A 21,611-nucleotide genomic window follows, 5' to 3' on the forward strand; every position below is an offset into this window, starting at 1 on the left:
AGCAGAGAGCAGGGCGACTCTGGGCCCCTTGGAACAGCGCCGTCTCAGCACAGCTCTCCCAGGACCCTACACCTATGCTGACCCTCTTCCTGGCCACCACTCCAGCAGGACCAGTACACATAAATATAATTTCTGGGAAAAGTCATGGATTTTCTGCATCTGTGTGCGCATGCGTGTGCAAGTACGCGCGTGGCGAGTTTTACAGAACAGTCTCTCTTGCACGGAACTGGGCTGTTCCATCAAAGCCGTATCTGTTATATTTCTCTGTCTTTCTCTTCTGTTTGGCGTATTCACCAGAAAGAGAAAGGGAGGTAAGCTCTGGCGGCCTGACCTGCACTGGAAGACAATGGTCTCGCACAGCCCTGCAGAGCCCTGACATAAATTTTACACCGCAGCTGGCATTTACACACTCAGCATTACCATATGTATAGCTGCTCAGTGCTAATTATGCTAATCACCTGTCCAACGCGCTGCAGCGAAAAATGGTTGTATTTAGCAGTCCAGTGCCTACCAATGCAGCTTACTGTGTGGCTGAAATGTACATTCAGACGGTCCTGAATGGCAAGATTTTTCCACGTTGCTGGCTACATTCAGGCCTCAGAAAAATTTATTCAAGTCAACTGGTTTCGGTCCGCAACAAAAAAGTTACGAGAAAAAAGTGAGTGTGTTCTTGCCCTAACATTCTGAATCTGCTTGCAAGCAAAATGATAAATCAATTGGTGTGGGAAACAAAGGGGGCAGGTTTCTTTGGGGAGCATGTGAAACTGTAGCCTGTTAAAAAAAGGAAAAACAGGGTCATCCCATTCCCCAAATGTCTAGAAAGAGCAGTTAATGGATATTTAGCCCTAATCCCAGCTCTCTGGACTCGAGCTCAGTCTGCAATTAAGCAGGTATCAAATGCGCTTCCCCACCCCCACCCCTTTCTGGATCATGTGTGAACGGAAAGGAGGGGATCATACTGATCATTTTTTAAAAATGTATCACTATAATGTATGGACATCAAGGAAGAAAAATCAGGTGTGAGGAAATCAGTGATTTCTTACAGCAACGAGAAAAATTGTTCTGTAATCTTCTCCCTTAGAAACCCCCTATTTAAAAAGATACTAGATGAAGTTTACATGTAGTTTGTTAAATTTTTCTTGTTTTTCTACTACAGGAGCCAAGAAAGAGAGGAGATGGGAGAAGAGAGGATGGGAGAATTCAAAAGAGACATGTAGTAGGGGGAGGAAAGAGTACCAAGATGTTTACATTTTTTAGTATCTTGAATTTTGTTTGTCGTGACAACTTCGAGTTTATGAGATATCACTTTATAAAATAGACCATGTAAGCTGGAATCCTGTTGGACTGCTTTGCTAATGACCCCAAATGTAAGTGCAAATCCCATTTCTCTGTGACTCACTTAAAGCAATCCTTGGAGCCTGTGAGTGGTGCCTGGCCTTAGCTGAGGCCCAGGTGGTCACTCAGGGACAGCCCCAGAACGGGGACCGAGCACCTGTGTGCTTTCTTACCTCTGTCTGAATGGTCAGTGCGCTGAGATGTTCTAATTCAGGCTCGGGGAGAGACCTGGGTGAGCACTTAAGCTCTGCAAGGATCTCCAGGCTCCTACTGAATGTCAGAGCAAGTTTGTGACTCATCTTTGACTCACAGAAGATACCTCACCTCGGAGGGCTTTCTCAGATATGGGAGGGGAGGGGAACCCCAAGGACTCTGGCTCCTCTGTGCCTTCCTTCCCTCACTCTCCAATCTGAAGGGTGACAGAGGTCAGAACCCGCAGTGACCTTAAGCTACTGCTGTGATGTGCCGGCCAACATCCTACTAGCGCACATGTTCTTTTTCTGTTGAAGGGCCACACCCAGCAGTGCTCAGGGTTTCCTCCTGGCTTTGCACTCAGGAACCACTCCTGGCTGGGCTCAGGGCAACCATGTGTAGTGTCAGCCATCAAACTCTGGTCTTCTGGAAGCAAGGTAAGCACCCTACCCACTGCACTATCTCCCCAGCCCAACATGGTCCCATTTTGTTCAACGTTTTAGTTTTATAAACTCATCTGACCCAATAAAGCAACACCATCTGTGCCACACCTCACTCTCTTGAGGAGCCCAATCAAACTGCTTCTGTGTGTCAGGCTAAAGCCGTGACTTCTGTAGGTCGCTGAGTAGCACATCCCTTCAGCAGCCAATACCCCTGAGCAGAGCACTGCAAGGGAGCGCAGAGCGGACCAGGCCCATCCTCTCCCGCTGCGCCTCCAGCTCTTCTGAAGCAGGGGGAGGTAGCACAACTGCACAGGGAGAAGCCCCCAGCCACAACTACGCGAACAGCACGCACACTGACTTCAGGGCCCACTTCCCGTTCCCTTCCACTTACTTGGTATCTGGTTCATCAGTAAGTAGCTGAGAATAACTCTGCTATCAACCAGAAAGGCTGCTTTTTATTTTCCTTTAGTCTAATGAGAATAAGAAACACTTATGTGGAGGGAGTAGAAGCTTGCCTGTCCCTAGACTCATCTTCAGAGCAGTGCTGTGAGCCCCCAACGCCATTAGGGCTGCTGGAGTCCACCACACCTGGCTTCTGCATTAATGATAAGTGAGAAAATCTCTGTAACAGCAGGTTTTCACCCAGAGTTTACCCCACCCAGGACGGCAGCTTTTATAACTATACTCTAGTCCCCAGATACCAGAAGACAGTCACAGGACAGTAAAAGTCATGAAAGGACAGGAGAGAAATGCATCTTTATGACAGCTTGCTCCCAACTGTCACCAGAACTCCTCAGTGACAGCAACCCGTTTTTTTGGAAAGCTAATGATTGCTCTCAAACTTAAAGACAGATGATGTAGGTATTAATACAGATATCGTGGGGTTAAAAGCAACAATAACAGCAAAGTCCTTAACTTGAGGGAGGGGAAAAAAAAATCTAAGAAGTGTTATCGTACAACATCCAAAATCTAAACTCAAGAGAATCTGAATGCAAAGAAAGAATAGAAAATGTGTTTGTACTTTGGTGACCTTAATGATCTGAAGGGAGGTTCTGACTGAGGAAATCCCAAAGAGCTTCCTTCTCTTCTGAGCAGGACACTTTGCTCTTAGAGTGCCGGTGGAAAGTGCTCAGGCCGATGGACCACCTACTGCCATGGAGTCAGCTCACATCTGGATAAGGAGACTGATCTTTTCCCATCTGTAGCCAAGTCTCATGTTCCCTCTGGTTTTGGCAGGCGTCAATGGCCACACTTATCCAACTTTGCTTATCACTTACCATCTCAGAATTGGGCTTAAAAAATGATTTTGGGCTGGAGTGATAGCACACTGGGCATTTGCCTTGCACGTGGCCGACCCAGGTTCAATTCCTGGCATCCCATATGGTCCCCTGAGCACCTCCAGGAGTGAATACTGAGTGCAGAACCAGGAGTCAGCCCTGAGTGTTGCCGGATATGACCCCCCCCCCAAAAAAAAAACCCCACGATTTTTCCACATTTCATAGGACACATGTAAGAACAGTGAACCAAGACTTGTTTTCTACACCTCCTGCTGCGGGGCTCTAGGCTAGAAACGCCTGTCTCCGCAGATACTCCTGTCTCCAGCACACAGAGAACCTCAGAGTGGATATGGAAGCTCTGGCTAGCACGGCCACACAGCTGGCTTGAAATATACATTCTCGACTTCCTTCCTGACATTTGTGATTAACCAGATTTACAACCATTTATTTCAGATGTCACTCTAGATCCCCAGGGAAGAAATTATTTGGGAAGTTTAGGAGCAAGTGGGTGGAAGGAAGGGAGGAGAGACAGGGCAAGGAGGGCAGAGGAAGAGGCTCTGGAAGCTACGGAGGGGCAGAGGTGGCAGTATTATGAAAACACAATCTCAGAGGATGGTGATTACTTGGGAATGTCTCACTGTGCTAGAATCCCCTCAATTACCTTTATTCCCCAAATACAGAGCTAGGGAGACGGCTACAGAGCTAGGGGGATGACTCAAAGGGCTGGAACACAGACTTTTGCACGCGGGAACCCTAGTTTTGATCCCTGGGTCCACTTGGTACCCTGAACACTGCCTGGAGCAACAAGCTCTGAGCACCAAGTTGAAGTTAGTTTCCCAAGCACGACCAGGTTGGTTCAGAAAGGCAGAGAAAAGGGGAAGAGAGAGAGAGAGAGAGAAACACATGAGTAGACAGAGAAAGAAAACACATGAGAGAGAAAGCACATGAGAGAGAGAGGAGAGAAAACACGTGCTGTGTATATGATCAAACCTCCAGACCCCACAAAACAAAAAACGATGAGGTAAAGTACTATTCTCTCTGCAAAACAGCTTCTATGAGATTTGGTGTCTAATTCATTCTTACACACTCACTCATTCATACACATGCTCACACTCACACATTCAGCCACACACTCTTTCTCATGCTCACATGCACTTACACACACACACACACACACACACACACTCTTCAGGGGCTAAATCTGGGCTGGGGCCCAGATGAGGGAAGGGGGGGCAGCCGCCCCAGGCAGCGCTGAGGGTCACCGAGAGGGCAGCTTACAGCGAGCCCCGAGTAGCATAAACATGGCCCTGAGCACGCCAAACAGTTCTCTGGGCCTGGGCAGCACTAATCTCGCCATCAGCTGTGGAGAAGGAGCCCAGCCAGCAGAGCCCGGGGGTCCTCAGCTGGAAGTCGTCACTGGGACCCTCCGGGGGGCACCAGGCACACACAGACACCCCCATGCCCCCACAGGGCCCCGAACTCCTTGGAGGGCCAAGAGCAGTAGCTGCTGGAAGCCTGGGGATCTGCAGGGCGGGCTGCCCAGAGAGGGGGCCTGGGGCTGTCCATTATTTCTAGGGCGGCAACTATCAAGGGCTTTTCCCAAATATGAAAAGAACCCCAAAGTTCGCAGCCCTGGTTGTGTGTGCAGCACTCCGCGGTCAAGAGTGCAGTGGGATCAGACCCCAGTGGGATTAGACCCCAGGGCCAGCCTGCCCTGCTCCTCCCACCCACGGGGTGCTGAGAGGGATCCCAGGGGAGAGTCTTCAAGACCAATCCGGAGGAGAGACAGCAGCACCAAGTGCTGCTGGGCTCTGAGGGTCTCCACAGGTGCGGTCTGCACGTTCCCGCTGACACCCTCAGTCGATGGCGCCTGATAGCAGCAAGGTCTTTGCAAAACTAAACTTCCGAGGGTGGAAAACAAACGCGGATTCAAATATAAAGCTTTATGCTTTCTTCCATGGCCTCCGTGCCTATTTCTAATTTCTATTTCTAACCCACGTGACCCTCTTTCTGCCATGGCGCTTGACATTTAATGTCACTCTTAGTATGCCAAAATTCCAGTTTTAAATGATTAGCAAGAAACAAAATTTGTCATCTGCATCAGCAAAGGTGGAAGAGCAACATGGAGAAGCAGACTTTGTTTCCGAGGACTTACGGTTTTCATCTCTTCTGCAAAGCAAGGTTTGACGTCACAACCGCTGAGCTACTCTGGAGACTCTCGAATGGGGTGACCCTGAGAATCTCTCCCACACAAACATGAATCAAAGACTAGAAGCATTTCTGACATTTCTGACGGTACCAACTGGGAGGCTGCTAGTGGCATCTAACGTGCAGAAGCCAGGGACACCTCCAAATAGCCCCTCTGCTACAATGACAGCCCCCGCGATGAAGACTAACCCAGCCTGGTGCCAAGGTGCTAACGGTGAGAAATCCCGCTCTGAAACGGAAAGGTGAAGCTCACTGATTTCTCACACCTGCCTCAGTCCCAGTTAAGGATGTCAAAGGCATAATGCTAGCAAGGCACAGACTTGGAAGCACATGCCATTAAACACGCATTTTTTAAAAATGTAACTTTTTAAAAAATTAAATTCACAGAGGTCAGAGAGATAGCACAGATTAAGGCACTTGTCTTGCATGCAGCTGACCCTGGCTCAGACGTCAACACCACATATGGTCCCCAAGTCCAGCCAGGGGTGATTCCTGAGCACCTCCAGGTGTAATCCTGAACCTTATCCCCCACAAAACAAAATCAAATCCACAATTTATGTCCTCCTCTTTTGATTCTGGTCTTCAGGACATTAATTACTAAACAATATGGTTTGGGGTTTTTTTTGGTTAATTTGGGGAGGGGGGCATATCAGGCAATGCTCAGGGGTTAATTCCTGGTTCTACACTCAGGAATCACTACCGACAGTGCTCAGGGGACATGGGATGCCAGGAATCAAGCCCAGGGTCAGCAGGCACCTTACCCGCTGTACTATCTCTTGCCCACAAATATGGGTCAGTAATAAGGCAGTATGGGTTCACACCAAAGCCAATGACTTTTGCTGTCACAGAAGCCAGGGGCTAAGCTTTGAGAAAAACAAAATAAAAAACCTAAAAGGCTCAAAGAGAAAAACAAGTATCAAACTATTTTTATATCACTGAGGAATCCTGACAACAAATTTGTTGTAAATCTGTATACTGACTAGCTTTAAGTCAAGCAGGTCTCTCCAGCAGATTAAAGTGCAAAAGTCAGAAATCAAAAATACTGCCTAAGTAGCAGATACATTCATTTCACTTGTTGGTTGGATCCAAAAGAGAACGGTATCCTTGCAAACAGGCAGTTTATATTCTGCCTAAGTGTGATTCGGCACACTTCCCTGCGGCCTGGGAGGGCCTGGCATGACAGCCCATCTCAAGTCAGTTTTCCAAACTGTCCCACAACATTCTCCTCCCCGCCCCACCCTGGCCCCCTGAAAGCTCATGTTTTCCTTCTGATGTCTAAAGGATTCAGTGGACACTCTTGACCATACTCAGCTAACTGGGCTTGGCTGTTCAGGGCTGCTGGGATCCAGGGATGGGATACTGACAAGTCTTGGAAACATACCTGGAGATGCTCAGGCATCAACCTGTGTCTGGACCACCCAGCATACACCCCAGTCTCTGAGCTCTCTCCTCAGTCCCCTCTAATGCTCTTTAAGGAAATATACTTCTTTATTTATTGTGTACAGGACCTCCCCACCTCATGCATATTACATTTTCATTTTTGCTCACTGTAATGAGGTGCGAGGTGCTTAAGAGATTCAAGTGCAAGAGGAACCTGAATTCTGATTTCAATATCTACTGCAGAGAATTCTAACTTCTGAACACAAATGCCCACACTCATTACTGCTGCCATGAACACAAAACTCATCATATCACAACCAAGACCTCCACATTGCTATCTCTAACTCTGAATTTAAATGATACATTCAGTGTGGTAGTTTCCCTGGCTGGATTTACTGGCGTTTGTGAAACTTTAGCTTTCTGTATATTAAGTTCTTACTGACACGGAGTAGAGCAGCGGGAGAAAAAAATGGCTCATAGCATTAATAGGTAAAGTCAAGATCTAAAGCCATCACCTCGCATTTGAAAATTAGGACCATAATTCAGCTATTATATGTAAAAACATTCCATAAGCAACAATTTACATTTTTATTACATTTACGGAATAAAAATAGACACTAGTTGATAACCACTTTATTGAGTTGCAAATTGTGATAAATAGTCATGTTATTTACTCAACAGTTAAAGAATATTTGGCCAGAGAACCAATGAGCCACACTGAAACTGCCAGAATCTATCTGATGGGGAAACAGAAATGTTCTGAGGCCAGAAGTGGCACAAACAGTTCACTCCCCATGTGTCACTCCTGACTTCTTCCAGACCTGGAAATGTGCAATGTGGAAATTTCACTGCTTCTAGAAACATGCTCTGTTACCAAAATAAATACTTCTCAAATTTATCAAATCGACTGAAAACTCTTGCTCAAAAGAGAATTACCAAAAACTATCTTTTGTCATCCTCCTCCTTATTGAACCGAAACAAACCTGCTTGCCCAGGTGGAGGGCAGCGGCCAGCATGGCCAGAGCCAGGAGCCCTCTCTGCTCAACCTGTACTAGGTCCCAGCGCCTGGGCAGGCCTCACTTCTCACCCCCAAACCAGTCTAGGCCCTCCGGGAGGAAGACCCTCTGTGCCCCCCCTCAGGGTGATACTGTCCGCTGATGCGCCCCAACCTTGGTCTATCCTGCCTCCTCCTGAGACAGAACTTCTCATCCCAGACGCTATGTTGCCCGACCAGCTGGGCAGACACTTGTTGCTACTGCTTGTTTTCCCATGGAACTTTTATAGCCCATTTTAACTGCGACCTCAGATTCGGCATAAACCCATTCAAGACCTGAAAGCTTCACCTAGGCGACTGGCTGTGCCCAGGATGTGCTCAGCACGGAAGGCCCTGCCAGCTCCACGAATCACATGCTTTACTCTAACAATGATACTGAAGCATTGAGCTGAGGTAAATCACCACATGGATTCAATCCAAGAAACATTTTTGTATTAGTATCAAACTACTTAAGACAAGTATGTTTTCTGGTTTTAATTTGGACTATTATTTCAAATAGTCACTTGGGGGGGCAGGTTGCACACCCACTGGTACTCAGGACTTATTCCTGACTCTTTGTTCAGAGATCACTCTAGGCAGAGCTGGGGGGCAGGGTTCAGAGCATAAGGGAAGCCGGGAATCGAACTCGGGGTGTATAGTCATTCCTAACTGCTCTGCTGCATGCCAAATCTTCACAAACCAGGCACATTGGCAAAACATTCTCCAAGCTAGACTCCGGGACACCTGCAACGGGCAACTGAAGCAAGTACTGAGAAATTTTAGGTTTCTCAAGTTTTTCTTGGGTAGTTTTCGCTAGAGAAACTGCAGATATTTTGGTAGAAGCATCTACATCATTACCTGGCTTCTTCCTTCCTACCGCAGAAGAGACACTAGTGGAATGTTGCGGTAAGATTGTTACTTTTCAAAGAAATCAATAATAAACCACCAGCAGCAAAAAAGTGGGGGGAAAGGGAGGGGGGAACCCACATAACCACCCCAAAGTTAAATCACCAAAAGAATGTAAACCGTTTCCGTCAGGGGTGGAGAGGGTGGGAGCTGTTTCAAATCCACAAGAGCTTTTTTTCAACAAGTTGTCCAGAACCCCCAGACTGAGGAATGCTTGCCAAAGCCCGGCCCAAGCCCCGGGGGGCCCCCCCGGGACCCCTCCTGAGAAGCGGCTTGACCAGAGGCTGGGAGGCTGGGAGGCCAGGGCCCAGCGCCGCCCCCGCCCCCCCCCCAGCACAGCCCCACGGCCGCGACCTCCCCCCAGCCCCCCGCGAGCAAACGTCCGTCTCTGTGCAAACGTGCGTTCCAGGCCGCGGGCCCAGGCCTTCCCCGGCGCCTCTCCCCAGCCCACCCCCCTTTTGTACCTAGAGACAAATGTTTTTTTCCTCGGGAGTTGAAAGCCGTCCAAACCCCGGACCACACACGCGGCCGCCTCCGCAGGGCCGCGCCGCGCCCCCCGCCCGCCCCCGCGCGCACGCTCCTCCCGGCGAGGGGCGGCCCCTGCGCTCCGCGCCGCCCCCCGCCCGCGCCCGCGCCCGCCGTGGGTGGGTGGGGGAGGGCGCGCGCGCAGCGGAAAAGGGACCCCGCCGCGCTGCTTACCTTCCACCCACAGCTCCTCCACGTCGGTCTCCAGGTTGGCCGCCTTCAGCCCCACGGCGAAGGCCCCGAAGATGAGGAGGCCCACCACCAAGAACTTGCCGCAGTTCCTCTGAATGTAGCAGCCCAGCTTAAATAAGAGTCTCTGAAACTTCGCCCGCAGCCACAGCGGCGCTTTCCGGCCAGCGGCCTTCCCCTGGGGACGAAGCACAGGGGGCAGTGAGCGCCGGGGCCCGCGCGGCGCGGCGGGGGCGCGGGGAGGCGGCGGCCGGGCCAGCGGCCCCGGCGCGGGAGGGGCCCAGCGGCCGCCGGCGCGGAGGCCAGCCCGGCTGCTCCGGCTCCGGCCCCGGCGGGGGCTCCACGTGCCGGGCGGGCCGGGCGGCGGCCCTCCGCGACCCACGCCGCCGCGTGGGCACGAGGGGGGCGGCCGCGCGGGCCTCTGCCCGCCGGCCCTGCGGGGAGGGCGTAGGACGCCACCGCCCAGGGCCCGGCCCCGGGGGCGCCGGCGGGGGGTCACGGGGGCCGGCGCTGGCCGCGGCGCGGGCGGGCCCCGGTCTGGGTGCGCGCCGGCTCCGGATTCCACACATTGCAGCGCGCCTCGTAAACACAATGAGCCCGCACGGCGACTTAAGGTGGCAGTCTGCTTCCAGCCTTCCCCCTTTCCCCTCGGCCCCGGGGGTCACCGTCTCGAAAGTGGGATCGGAGAAAAGGTGCCCGCCTTTCGGGGCGACTTTGAAGGGATCACAGATTTCATGCTTAACAAAAGCAAAGCCGGGTGCCAAAAAAGGAAACCACCTTTATTCCGGCCCCCTTCCTCTCTCCGCCTCTCGCCACTACGCCTCCCCTCCAAGGAGCTCTGAAATGTGGCAGCGTTACAGCGTTCGTGCTGCAGACCAGGGCAGGGGCGCGGGAGGAGGGGGCTGCAGCGGGCGCCGCGCCGCGGCCGCCCGCAAGGTGGTCCTCTGCGGACCGCTGTCCCGGGGTCCGGAAGGGCCCGCCGGGGAGGGCGCGTCCACACGCCCCGCGCACACGCCCCGCCGCCGTGGAGGGCGCGTGTGCTCGCACACTTTCGTACTCTCGCGCACACACCCGTCCTCCAGCCCCTGCGGGTCTCCGACAGCCCGTTCCCTCCAGATCAGAGAAAGGGCTTTAATTCTCCAGCGCCCACTTGTCGCCGGTTCCTGGAGAGCTGCGTGTGGCGGGGCGGCCGCGGAGAGGAAGAGGAGGGAGGAGAGCGGGAGGAGGAGAGCAGTGTGAAATGCACCTTGGAAATCTGCTCCAGCGCGAAGGCGGCGTCGCAGTAGCTGGGCCGGTGCAGATAGTCCGGGTCCGGCGCGGCGCCGCGGCGCACCCCCGCAGTCCGTCGGCGTCGCCCGCCGCCCGCGCGCTCCTGGGGCCGGGCAGCGCTAGCCGCCGAGGCCATGTTGCCGCCGCCGCCGGCCCCGCGGGCACCGGGGCTGCCGCCTGCGCTGCGGGCTCCGCGCGCGCCCGGGCGCTCGAGGGGCGAGGACGCTGCTGGCCGCGGGCTCCGGGCGCTGTCGCCGCCGCCGCTCACACGCCGCGCTCCGCGGCCGGGGCCGCGGCCGGAGAGTCAGCCCCTGCGCCTCCCATTGCCACATCGCGCGGGGCTCCCGCGGTCTCTGCGGCCGCCGCTGCCCACATTCAGCTGGGCCGAGCGCGAGCGCGGCGCGCCGACGAGCCGGTCCCTCGGCGGCTCGCAGTCCGCGGCTCCCCCCGCGCGCCCCCCGCCCCGCGCCGCGACCCCTTCACTGCGGCAGGCGCCCGCCGCGCCGCGCCGCTCCCGCGGGCTCCCCGGGCGCCGGCCGGCTCGCGCCCGCGGCCTCGCAAGGCCAGCGCGGGGCCGACGCTGTGCGGCGGCGCTCAGGGGCGCGGGCGCCCGAGCGCGGCGGCGGCGGCGGCGGGCGGCGGCGGCGGCGGCTCCCGGCGCGGCTGCTCGCGCGGCGGCTGCGGCTGCTGCTGGCGCTGGCGCTGGGGCTGCTGGGCTCGCGGAGGCTGCTCGGTCCCGGACGCGGCGTTCTCGTGTCCCTCGCCGACTCGCGGGACCATTCTGCCCCCGCGCCGCGCGCCGCCCTCGCTCCCGGGACCTGGGCACTCCGCGCTGTGTGTGTGCAGCGGGCAGCGGCCGCAGCAGCTCCTTGATTCAATAGATGAGATGGAAGAAGAAAAAAAAGAACTCTCTCCATTTGGAGAAAGAGGAGGAGGGGAGGGGGTGGCGGGGGAGAGCGAGCGAAAGAGAAAAAGGCTGGAGCGCCCGCCCCCGGGGCTGTCAGATGGCTTGGGTTTCTGCGACGCGATTGGCTCGCGGAGGGCAGAAATTACTCAGCAAACATGACTATTATTAGCTGCTTAGCAACAGCTCACCAAAGTAGAGAGACCACCCAGGTAGGCAACCCCAGTGTGTGCGTCCCGGGCTGCGGGGGGAGCCTCCGAGCGCCAGCCTTCTCGCATGCAATCCTTCCATTAAGGAATGCTCTCCCCCCTCTTTCTTATTCCTTTTCTTTTTAACTGTGTCTTCTTTTTGTTAGACGCCGTTTGCGCTCGCTCGCTCTCTCTCCCTCCCCCCCCACACTCACACAAACACACGTGTGCGCGCGCGCCCGCATTTCCCTCCTGATAGACCGGGGGTGGGGTGGGGGTAATATATATTTTTTTAAGCGCTTAAACAATTTCTGAAATTCCTCAAAGAAAACCCTTTCAGGCACCTCAAGCTGCAGCGAATACTGGGAGGTCCGACTTGAATTCCCAGGCCTGCACCAATAATGACAGGGTGGATGGATACTGCGCCAGTGTGTGCCAGATTCTTTTTTTCCTCCTCCTTTTTTCTTTTATAACTAAAAAGAAGTCTTAGGCTCTCGCAGGGAACAACGCCCCGCATTAAGATAAACAAACTGAAAAGTTAAAGAGCAAAGTAAGGGAGGTTGGAAAAAGCCACCCTTTAAAAATGCTTTCTCCATCCACCCCCCCCCCACACACACAGCCCCCTTCCCCGCATAGTCCTGCAGTGAAAAGTCAATACTCGAGACACCAGACAAGCAATCTCATGGACGTGGAAACGTTTTTATTTGAATCTTTCATGTGATATAAGAGAAACAACATATTTTTAATAACCAGGAGAAAATAAAATTAAATCTTAGAGAAGGACACAAGGCTTCCTATTTTGAGGGTTTTTTTTTTAACCTCTAAACCGATCCGCTTTCTATTACGTTCCATAAAAGTGTGACGTGGGGTATATACGGTATTCATTCTAAACAAACGGCACCGGTTCGAGGGCTGATCTGGACTCTGCAGCGGTGTCATCCAAGGGCTCGCTCCCGCCGGGGAGGAAAACACGCTCCTCTCAGACGCACCTCAGGAGCGGAGACGGTACGCGCCTCCGCTTTGGATTCGAAAAGGCTCTTTTGGAGAGTGGAGTTTGTTTTTACTTCTGCAGCTTATGGAGTTACTCCCTACGTTAGGTACCAGTTCTACAAATCCCCGATTCTGTTCCTTTTAGTGTTGGTTTCTTTCCTCTAGAACTTAAGAGGGACTGGCAGCAAGAAGCGGCCGTGAAGCGGGGCGACGTGGTTTGAAGATGCGTGCGGTGTGTGTTCACTGAAAACGAGGGAAGGGGAGAAAAGGGACAGAAAGGGGAGAAAAGGAGAGAAAAGAAAAGAAAAAATCCAGACTGAGGGAAGGGGGAGGAGGGGAGAAGGCGGGGCACCGCGGCCACGTGACGCGGGCCTGGCGGGCGCGCGCGCCCTCGGCGGCCGGGAAGCGCGGGGGCGCGCTGCGCGCCGAGCATCCCGCCGCGCGCGATCCAGGTGCGGCAGGTAAGGCGGGGTGCGCGCTCCGCCGGCGCCCCGCGGGCCCCACGTCGGCGGCTCGGCCTCCCAGGAGCCCGGCGCGCGGCGCGCCGGACCGGCGCACACGGACGTGCCCGACGCGCCGTAGGACATTCCTGGAGGCGGTCCGGGCACTGACGCCACCCAATGCGCGCGCGGCCTCCCGGCGGCCGGCCAATGGCCTGGCCCGGCTTCTTCCCATTCACTCGGCCGCGGCGCGCCCGGGGACTGCAGCTGCGGGCGCCGGCCACCCGGGCTGCCCACGCGGCTCCCTCCGCCGCGGCCTGCCCCCGGCCCCGTCTCCCCTGCCCATCGCCGTCCCGCACACGCTCCTCCCCGGCCCCTTCTCACCCGGCCCAGCCGGCGCCCTCGAGCCTTCGCGGGGAGGCGCTGCGCCCCCGAGTCCCCGGCGGCCCGGCAGTGCCGAGGGAGTCGGGGGAACGGAGACAAAGAGCGCAAGTGTCTGCGGCGCTCCAGGCCGGGCAGGGACCCGACCCGACCAGCGCGGAAATTCAAAGTCCCGAACTCCGTTGGAGCACGTGACCGTGCGCTGCGCCGGGACAGGCTGCTCCGCGCCGCGTGCGGGAGTCGGGGCTCGGGGAGGCTGGACGCCACACGTAGCAAATTTCATTTGTGAGCAACATCCTGGCCTTGGTTGCGTTTGAGAAACAGCGTTTTGGTCAGATCCTTTCATGCTGGCCTCTGCAAGTTTTTTAGGACCTGGAGGAGGTCCCCAGAGTTGGGTTTTTGCTTTTACTCTTAAGTTTGAGGCGTACTATGATGACCAGGTCACCTTAGACAAGATGCTACGTTTGTCTTTTCAGTTTTAGTGTTTTGGAAAGAAATATTAGCTACCCACCCCCACCCCCAGTCTTTTATCTATAGCAAGTTCATTACAACTACTTGAATTGTTCGTTATTGTTAATGAAATCATAGGCTAACTGGCTCCTCGTCACTCCCCACAAGGACGCACAAATGCGATGGCAAAGTTTCTTCCAATGGTGCTCCATTTCTCCCCGCCTAACTTCATTCCTGAACGTTCAGGAATGAATCTCTGGGTCTTTCAATGCCCTGAGACACCCCCACCCCCCACCTCTTGCTAGGTTAACTTTTCAGCATCTCAGACAATGGACCAGGCCTGTAAATTCTCCTGGTCAGTACCAGGACGCAATCACAGGTCTGGGCTCTAACAAGCTCAATCTTAATCTCCCCGCCCCCACCAGCCACTTCCCCTGTGGTCTGCTTTTTTCATACACAGAGATGAATTACTTTGAGGATCTAATTGGTCTTGTTTCTGTAACGTTTTAAGAAAGGGAAGAGGAGGCAGTGTAAAAGCCTGTCGACTTGGGTGGCCAGGGCTGAGGCTGCCCCCAATTTGCCTCATTGCTGATGCATGCGAGTGGGACATTCCAGCGATAATGTTGTTCCTAATCAATCTGCCCTTATTTACATTTGTAAGCATTGTCAGCTTTAATATGCATGCCCTGTGCAGGGGACCGCTGTACCACACCGGGTTTGTTAACTTCAAGGAACCAAAGGATTCCCCAGACCAAAGATGAAGTTTGCTGGTGTCCTCAGTACTCTTGACCCTCCGTGCCCCCAAACCCCCTCCTGAGGGTCACCAAGGAAGTGAGAACTTGAGGCATTTTGACCAGTAGGAGTTACTGGCCCTCTTTTGGAACAACTGCTGAATTTGGAACAACTTTGGGACAACTGCTGAATTTCCCTTTTTCGAGAAAAGCTCTTCTCAGTGTCTTAATGGTCACTTTGATCTCACCATCATGATTTAAGCCGTCACTTGGAGCCTGTAGTTTTCGAAACAGGACTCTTAAAGCACAAGTCTCTTGTAACTTCTCCCTTCTCTGCCCTAATACTTCAAATACACATCATCGCACCATAACAGATCACAAATGTGGCATCCAGCTATTCAATGATGACACTGAAATGAAACATCTGCCTTTGTGGACATTCCAGTGATAAGCAAGTGTGGGAGCTGGACTTGGGGAGAAATGAGAAGCCACAGGGAAATTTACTCAGCATGAATCAAATCACTTTTTGAAAACTAATGATTTTTTGTGGAGCATAAATAAAGAGGGAGGTAAAGACATTCTAGTAGTCTTACCCTAGGACCACGTGTGCTGAGTTTAATTCTCTTCTATGAATGTAAAAGTGCTCACACATTATGCTAACTCCCATTCTATCCCTTTCTGGGGTGGGATGAGGATGGAAATTGACATAATAACCTACGATGAATAGGACACCCACCCACAGGATGAATGAATGACCACATCCTTGGCAGTTCCAAGCAGGTACCTTGGATAAGAATCCTAACTCAGTTCTAGCTAGCATGGCACCAACCACCACATTTTCTTGGCTCCCTAAAAAGGCCTTATTATTTTCTCATTGGCAGCTTTTGTATTTACTTTTAAAGTGATGGCAGAAAATGAGTCTGTAAACAGTGTTAGAGGGAGAAGAAGAAAGATTTAGTATCTCAGAATGTAAAACTCTGAAGCATGACCGCCTCTTTCTAAGCACCCCCACCCCTCTTTCATCTTGTTTCCTTCCCAGCCTATCCACTCCCACCCCCACCCCGAAGGACTGGAGGAAAGGGAACAGCTCTAGCCAACTTGTCAAAATAATGCTGCTAATTATCCCTGATCTCCTTTAATGGGAAGCTGCTCCCAATTCTACAAAAGAGTAAATGAGTGGTCCCCAGTACTGGCATGTTTTGAACTTATAGTGAGCTTGGGAGGGGGCATGGAGGTAGTGGCGGAGCGTAGAGGTCCTGAGAAGGTCCCAGAAACCTCCAGTTTTATTGCTTTGGGTTCAAATACTAGCTTGAAAGCAGAATTGGACTTTATGCAGTGCCAAAGCTATTGGCATTCTCTTGCTGCAAATGTCACCAACTGCAGAGAAAATACTCAGAGCCTAATGAACTTGAAAGAAAACTTAGCATCCACTTATGTTGACTTCTTCCCTTCTAAACCTCTTTTTAGCCACATTATTCTAATGGTAGAGGTGGAATCTGAAAAGACCCAGATTTTGAACCATTTCTTCTCCATCTCTTCTATGCTTCATTTCCATCTCCCCATCTGATATATCTATATCAGGCTTTACACTTGGCAGAAAGCACGCCATTCACTGCAGTGATCTCTGCCATTGGTCTTGCATGAAAAAGAAGCTGAGCAACATGATCCCTTTGACCCACTGCTGGAGCAACAAATTTATTAGAGATATAGGCATGAGAAATGAAAGGGAAGTAAAACAATTCCAGCTTATTGTGTGTCTTTCTTTCATACTGCTAATCCGGTTTACACATCACGCCTACATGTCTCAATAGGGCTTTATATACTGGCAGAGACTGGAGAAAATAAAAGGTGTGTGTGTGTGCGTGTGTGTGTGTGTGTGTGTGTGTGAGAGAGAGAGAGAGAGAGAGAGAGAGAGATTAGGATAAGAACAGGGAAGAACATATTTTAATCCATATTGATTTGCTTCATTAGTTTTTCTATTTGTAAACACAGCTTTTAGTTTTTCACAAACTAATTTCAAATTAACTCCTGTTCAAATGGTTTGTTAGATTATCACTAGAAATTTGATGCACTTTTCAGTGCGTTTGAAGTGATGCTCTTAATACTCTCCAATGGGGGAGGGGCCTATTAGTGTCCACCTAAATCCAACCTGATACTATAAACTGATCTGCGTCTCATTTTTGCAGCCTTGTGGAAGGAAGCCGGTGACAAGTGGAACACACACAAACTCACCATTGAAAGCCCCTTGTTTTACAACATGGAAACACAAGGCACCGGGGCAACAATTTATCCGGAGGTCCCGCCCAGAAATAATACGTTAAAGTAACAAAAGATGACACCCAACTGCATTACCTCTCTTTGTGGAAGGAATTAATCGCAAGTCAACCACAGGAGCCAAAAAATAAAAACAAAGTAGACAACAACAACAACAAACAATGCGGCAAGGGAGCGGCTGTAGCAGCTAGAGACCCCCCGTGAGCCAATCCCGCAGCGCCAGCAGTTGCGGACTCGGGTTTCCGTCGTCCACGCTTCTCCAGCGCTCCCGCACGGGGGCTGAGGGGTCTTCTCTCCAAACCCCGGGACCTGGAGATCTTGGGTATCTCCACAGACTGCGCCTAGGAGAGGGTTCGGAGGGCCCCGGACTCCGCCCTCGCTGCCCCTGCACTGAGCAGTCTCTTCTGACAGGAACGCCCCTCCTGGAGTCAGCGCTGGGCACCCGGGAGGCAGGCTCTGCAGGGGTCTTCGGCGCCCTCCCCTCGCCCACCCCAGGGCGTCTGGGGGCCGCGCCAACCGCCCCTGTGAACACACACCTGTGTGGTGCCGGGCCCCTCCCGCGCTCGGAACGCCTTTCCGGCCCCTTTGCACTCAGAGGGGGGTCTCGGGGCCCAGGTCTGGGGAGGCGCTTTGCTCTTGGCCGCGGGTGGAGGGCAGGGGGGTTTCTGCACCCAGGAGGTCTCGCTCCCCCGTGCTGGCCGCAAAAGAATGGAGAAGGGGTGGCAGCTAGGCACCAGTCCCTCCCGGAGTGCTCCCAGCGCCCAGCGTGGCGCGTGGCGTCCGCACCGCCCGGGCTGTCACCCGGCCCGAGTCCGTTCTGCCACCCCTAGCGCGGCGCCCAGCGTCCACACGGGCGGGCGAGGGGATGCAAAGGCGTGAAAACGGAGTCCCGAGAGCCCCTGCGGGAGTGCCCCGGGAGCTGATCCCGGGCCCCCACCCCCGCGCTCCCCCACCCCGGGGGGCGGAGGCCGAGCGCGCCAGCCCGGGGAGCGGGAGACAGGCCCCCGAACCGCGGACCCCGAGTCGCAGCCCCGGCCGGGCCCCGAGACGCGCCGCACCCGCGCGGCCGCAGCACTCACCATAGCCGGCCGTCGAGCCTGCCCAGCGCGCGGAGCCGCTGGCGTGGAGGTGGGCTCGGGGCTCACATGGACCCCGCCAGCCCCTCGCCCCCCGGGCTGGCCCCCGGCTCCCGGTCTGCCAGCCGCCGGCCTCTTTGTCTCCCCCGCGGCGGCGGCCCGGGGGTCCGGCCGCGTCCCCTGCTCCGGCCCCGGCGCCGCGACAAAAGGCGCGGAGAGCGCGAGGCGGCGCGGGGCGGCCGCGGCGGGCGGCGAGCGGCGGACGCGCGATCACAAGGCGGCTTCTATGCGGCTGTGCCATGGCCCTCGGCGTGGGTGGTCCCGCCGCGCCAGAGGCAGGACCTGTCAGGGTCACGTGAGCGCGCCGCCCGGGCCGCACCGCGGGGACGCGAGTCGCGAGGGGGGCGCGCGCGCGTCTCCGCCCTGCGCCGGGCCCCCGCGCCGGGCCAGGGGTGCGGGGAGCCGCGCCGCCCCTGCGGGCGGCGGGCACCGCGGGGAGAGCGGGACGCCCGCCTCGGGGCCGGCCCGCGTGCCCGGGCCCCCCGCGCGTTCCCACGGACGCGCGAACGCCGAGCGCTCCCGCTGGGAGGCCGCCGCGCCGGGCGCCCGGCCGGCGCGCGCTTCCCCGCGTGAGGGTGCGGTGGCGGCCCTCGGCGTGCCCGGCTTTCCGGGCTTTCGGGTCCTTCCTTCGCCGGGTCCCTAGCTGCTGCTTTGGAGAACGAGGTGGAGTCCGGTGGAAACCCAGATTGGTAGCTGGCAGAGGAATCGCTAATTGATTTCTGCCCCCCACTCGCCCCCGCTTCCAATTACTGTGGTTTTGGGGTATGCCACCCAAATGCTCCCACCCACGCTGCTTTCCCAAATGAGACAAGCTGGGGCGATTGGGGAGACGGAAGTGCTGTGAGGCCTGGAGAAGTAGTCTGAACCTCTTGCCCTAAGTGGAAAGATTTTTTTCAGGAACAATGCTTTAACGTTTTACCCCCCCGCAAACACGGGTTGATTGTGTTTCCCACACGACTGAAAGATGCTTTATTGTATTTATTTTTTATTTAAATGTATTTTTGGTTTGGGGCCACACCTGGCGATGCTCAGGGGCTACTCCTGGCAGTGCTCTGGGGACCATATGGGATGCCGGGGATCCAACCCAGGTAGGCAGTGTGCAGGACAAATGCCCAACTCGCTGTACTATCTCTCTGATCCCTCTTTCTTATTTATTTTGACTTTTTATGGGGGTTGAGCAGTACCATAGGAGTCAGCTCAGGCCTTAGTCCTGGCTCTATGCCCAGGGGTTACTAATGGTGAAGCTGGGGGCACCATGTGGTACCTGGAACTGAACAGGGTTTGACATGGGCAATGCAGGAGCTTATCCCTCATTCTCTCTGTGATGGGAAGTTGCTGTTTTCTTTCGCTCCCTCTCTCCCTCCCTCCCTTCCACCTTAGCTCCTTTCTCCCTCCTCTCTCCCTTTCTTTCACTTTTTGGGCCACACCCAGCAAAGGGTTATTCCTGACTTTGCTCTCAGGGATCACTCCTGGAAACCATATGGGAGGCCAGCAATGGAAACTGGGTTGGCCACTGGCAAAGCAAATGCCCTACCCAGTGTGTGCTAGATCAGCCCTGGAAGGTGCTGTTTTCAATGAACCTCATTATGCTTGAGTTTGATTTGGTGACCACACTCCAGTGGTCCGTGGCAGTGGGGGACCACACAGAGCTTGTTTACATAGCTCCTTTTGATGCCTGGGGAATATGTGGTGCTGGGGTGAACCCGAATATCCTGCCTGCAGAATGGGGCCACTGAGTTAGCTCTTCCCCTGGGACTTCATTATTAATGATGTCGAATTTCAAGCAGGAAGAAAGGGTGAAAACATTTTTCTGAAACCTCTCAAGAGTTCATTAAAGTAGATGTGGTCTTCAAATCAAGCCAGCCTTTTCGGCTGTCTTCCTCCTAGGCCTAGTCTGTGAGACGGGTGTATGTGTGTGAACAGAAGTTATTCAGAACTAAACTGTGCACGACGCAGTGGGTACCTAACATGTCCCCCCCAGACATGGACCATCCTTTAATAGGGCCATTTGGGTTTTCTGAGTGTTTCCATTTGAGATGTCTCAAGTAATTATCGCTGGAGTGTCCGGCAGTCCATTAGCTGAGTATAGATCCTAGGATTAATAATTGGTAAAAATCATTCCAAGATTTCCCTCACTATTTTGGTGTCAAATCAAAGACTCCTGTTCATACCCTCTGAAAACTTGGCTGGGGGGAAAAAGAGGAAAGGAAAATAATCTGGAAAGTATAAGAGAAAGGTGTGGGTTGTGGGGTGGGGAGCTGAGAGGTTTGAAATAAAAAGAGAAAAGGCATTTAAATGGCTCACAGATAAAGCTGGTCAGCATACATGCTAGCTTTGTGGCAAAATTTCAGATTGTGTGGAACTTGCCTGTCTTGATGCAAGTAAGACCACAAGTCCATTTGGCTTCGTGCTTAAGTATGGGCAAGACTGCAAAGTAGGGGTGGACCCAGGTTATGGGGGCTGAGAAACCTATGCAGTTTGTGAGTGGAGGATTTATCTCGATTTGGGGGCCTTGGTTCTTTAATTTTGACATCACCACTGCAGTGCTTAAGAGAACTCAGGGGGACCAACTGTAGCAAGGTCTAAACCGGGGCACCTACAAAGCTTCCCAACCCCTGGAAGACTTGTTCAGGAAATCCAAATTAAAAATCCTGGGCCAAGAAAGAGGGCTCTTGTTGTGAGATGCTCTGGACCTCAGAAGCTTTGGATCAAATATCTCTCAGGCTAGAAGTGACCGGTAACCACCAGGTCCCAGCTGTGTTTCCCAGGCCCAGCTTTGCAGGAACCCACTTGGTCTTTCTCAGAAACTCTCCCCTACGGCAGTGATTTCTCCCAGAGTATCTGTTTCCACTCCTGCAAAGTGATGGGTGCCTTTTCCTGTCATTGTTCAAAGACAGTGCACCCTGAAGCAAAACCAAGACGCCTGTGGAAGCTTCCAGGCACAGGAAGAGTGCTGTTGCCCTGTAGACAGCACTCTTGCTAGTTAACTGGAACATGGGGCACTGGCCAAGAGGAGTGATTCCAAACTAAGTGTTTCAGAAAGGCCTAGCAGAGCCACGTGGAGTGCTGGAGAGGGCCTACTAACAAGGCCTTTAAACAAGTATGAAAACCAGAGAAGCATGGGCAATGCTCTTCACTAGCAGGGTTTGCCCTGGCACCTGGCTTCTCTGTAGGACTTGAGATAAGGTCTTGTCTCTTGTACAGGCGCATGCAGTTATTCACGCCTTTGCCCCCTTTTTTGCTCCCCTCTGCTACCCCTGACAAAATGATGGTAAGCCCTTCCACTCACAGCCCGCCCCAACACTCCATTCCCCAGCAACTTCCACAGCTGTGTGCTCTGAAGACACATTAACTCACCTT

The 21,611-nt window shown here is 53.9% G+C and overlaps 1 protein-coding gene and 1 pseudogene across 1 annotated transcript in view; both read right to left on the minus strand.

The window, feature by feature from the left end:
- LOC130035503 (protein patched homolog 1-like) overlaps window positions 1–18,302 on the minus strand; it is a 29,361-nt gene extending 11,059 nt beyond the window's left edge. The window contains exons 1-2 of the mRNA XM_056127237.1: window positions 18,195–18,302; window positions 9,474–9,666 (exon numbers count right to left, since the gene is read on the minus strand). Of these exons, the coding sequence (XP_055983212.1) occupies window positions 9,474–9,666; window positions 18,195–18,197 (196 nt within the window). The 5' untranslated portion in view covers window positions 18,198–18,302. The remainder of the gene's footprint in view (window positions 1–9,473; window positions 9,667–18,194) is intronic.
- A 657-nt stretch (window positions 18,303–18,959) lies between these two features.
- Window positions 18,960–21,611, minus strand: part of LOC130034986 (60S ribosomal protein L32-like) — a 120,877-nt pseudogene continuing 118,225 nt past the window's right edge.

This window comes from Sorex fumeus, unplaced genomic scaffold, assembly GCF_029834395.1.
Source record: "Sorex fumeus unplaced genomic scaffold, SorFum_2.1 ptg000063l, whole genome shotgun sequence".
NCBI classification, from domain to species: domain Eukaryota; kingdom Metazoa; phylum Chordata; class Mammalia; order Eulipotyphla; family Soricidae; genus Sorex; species Sorex fumeus.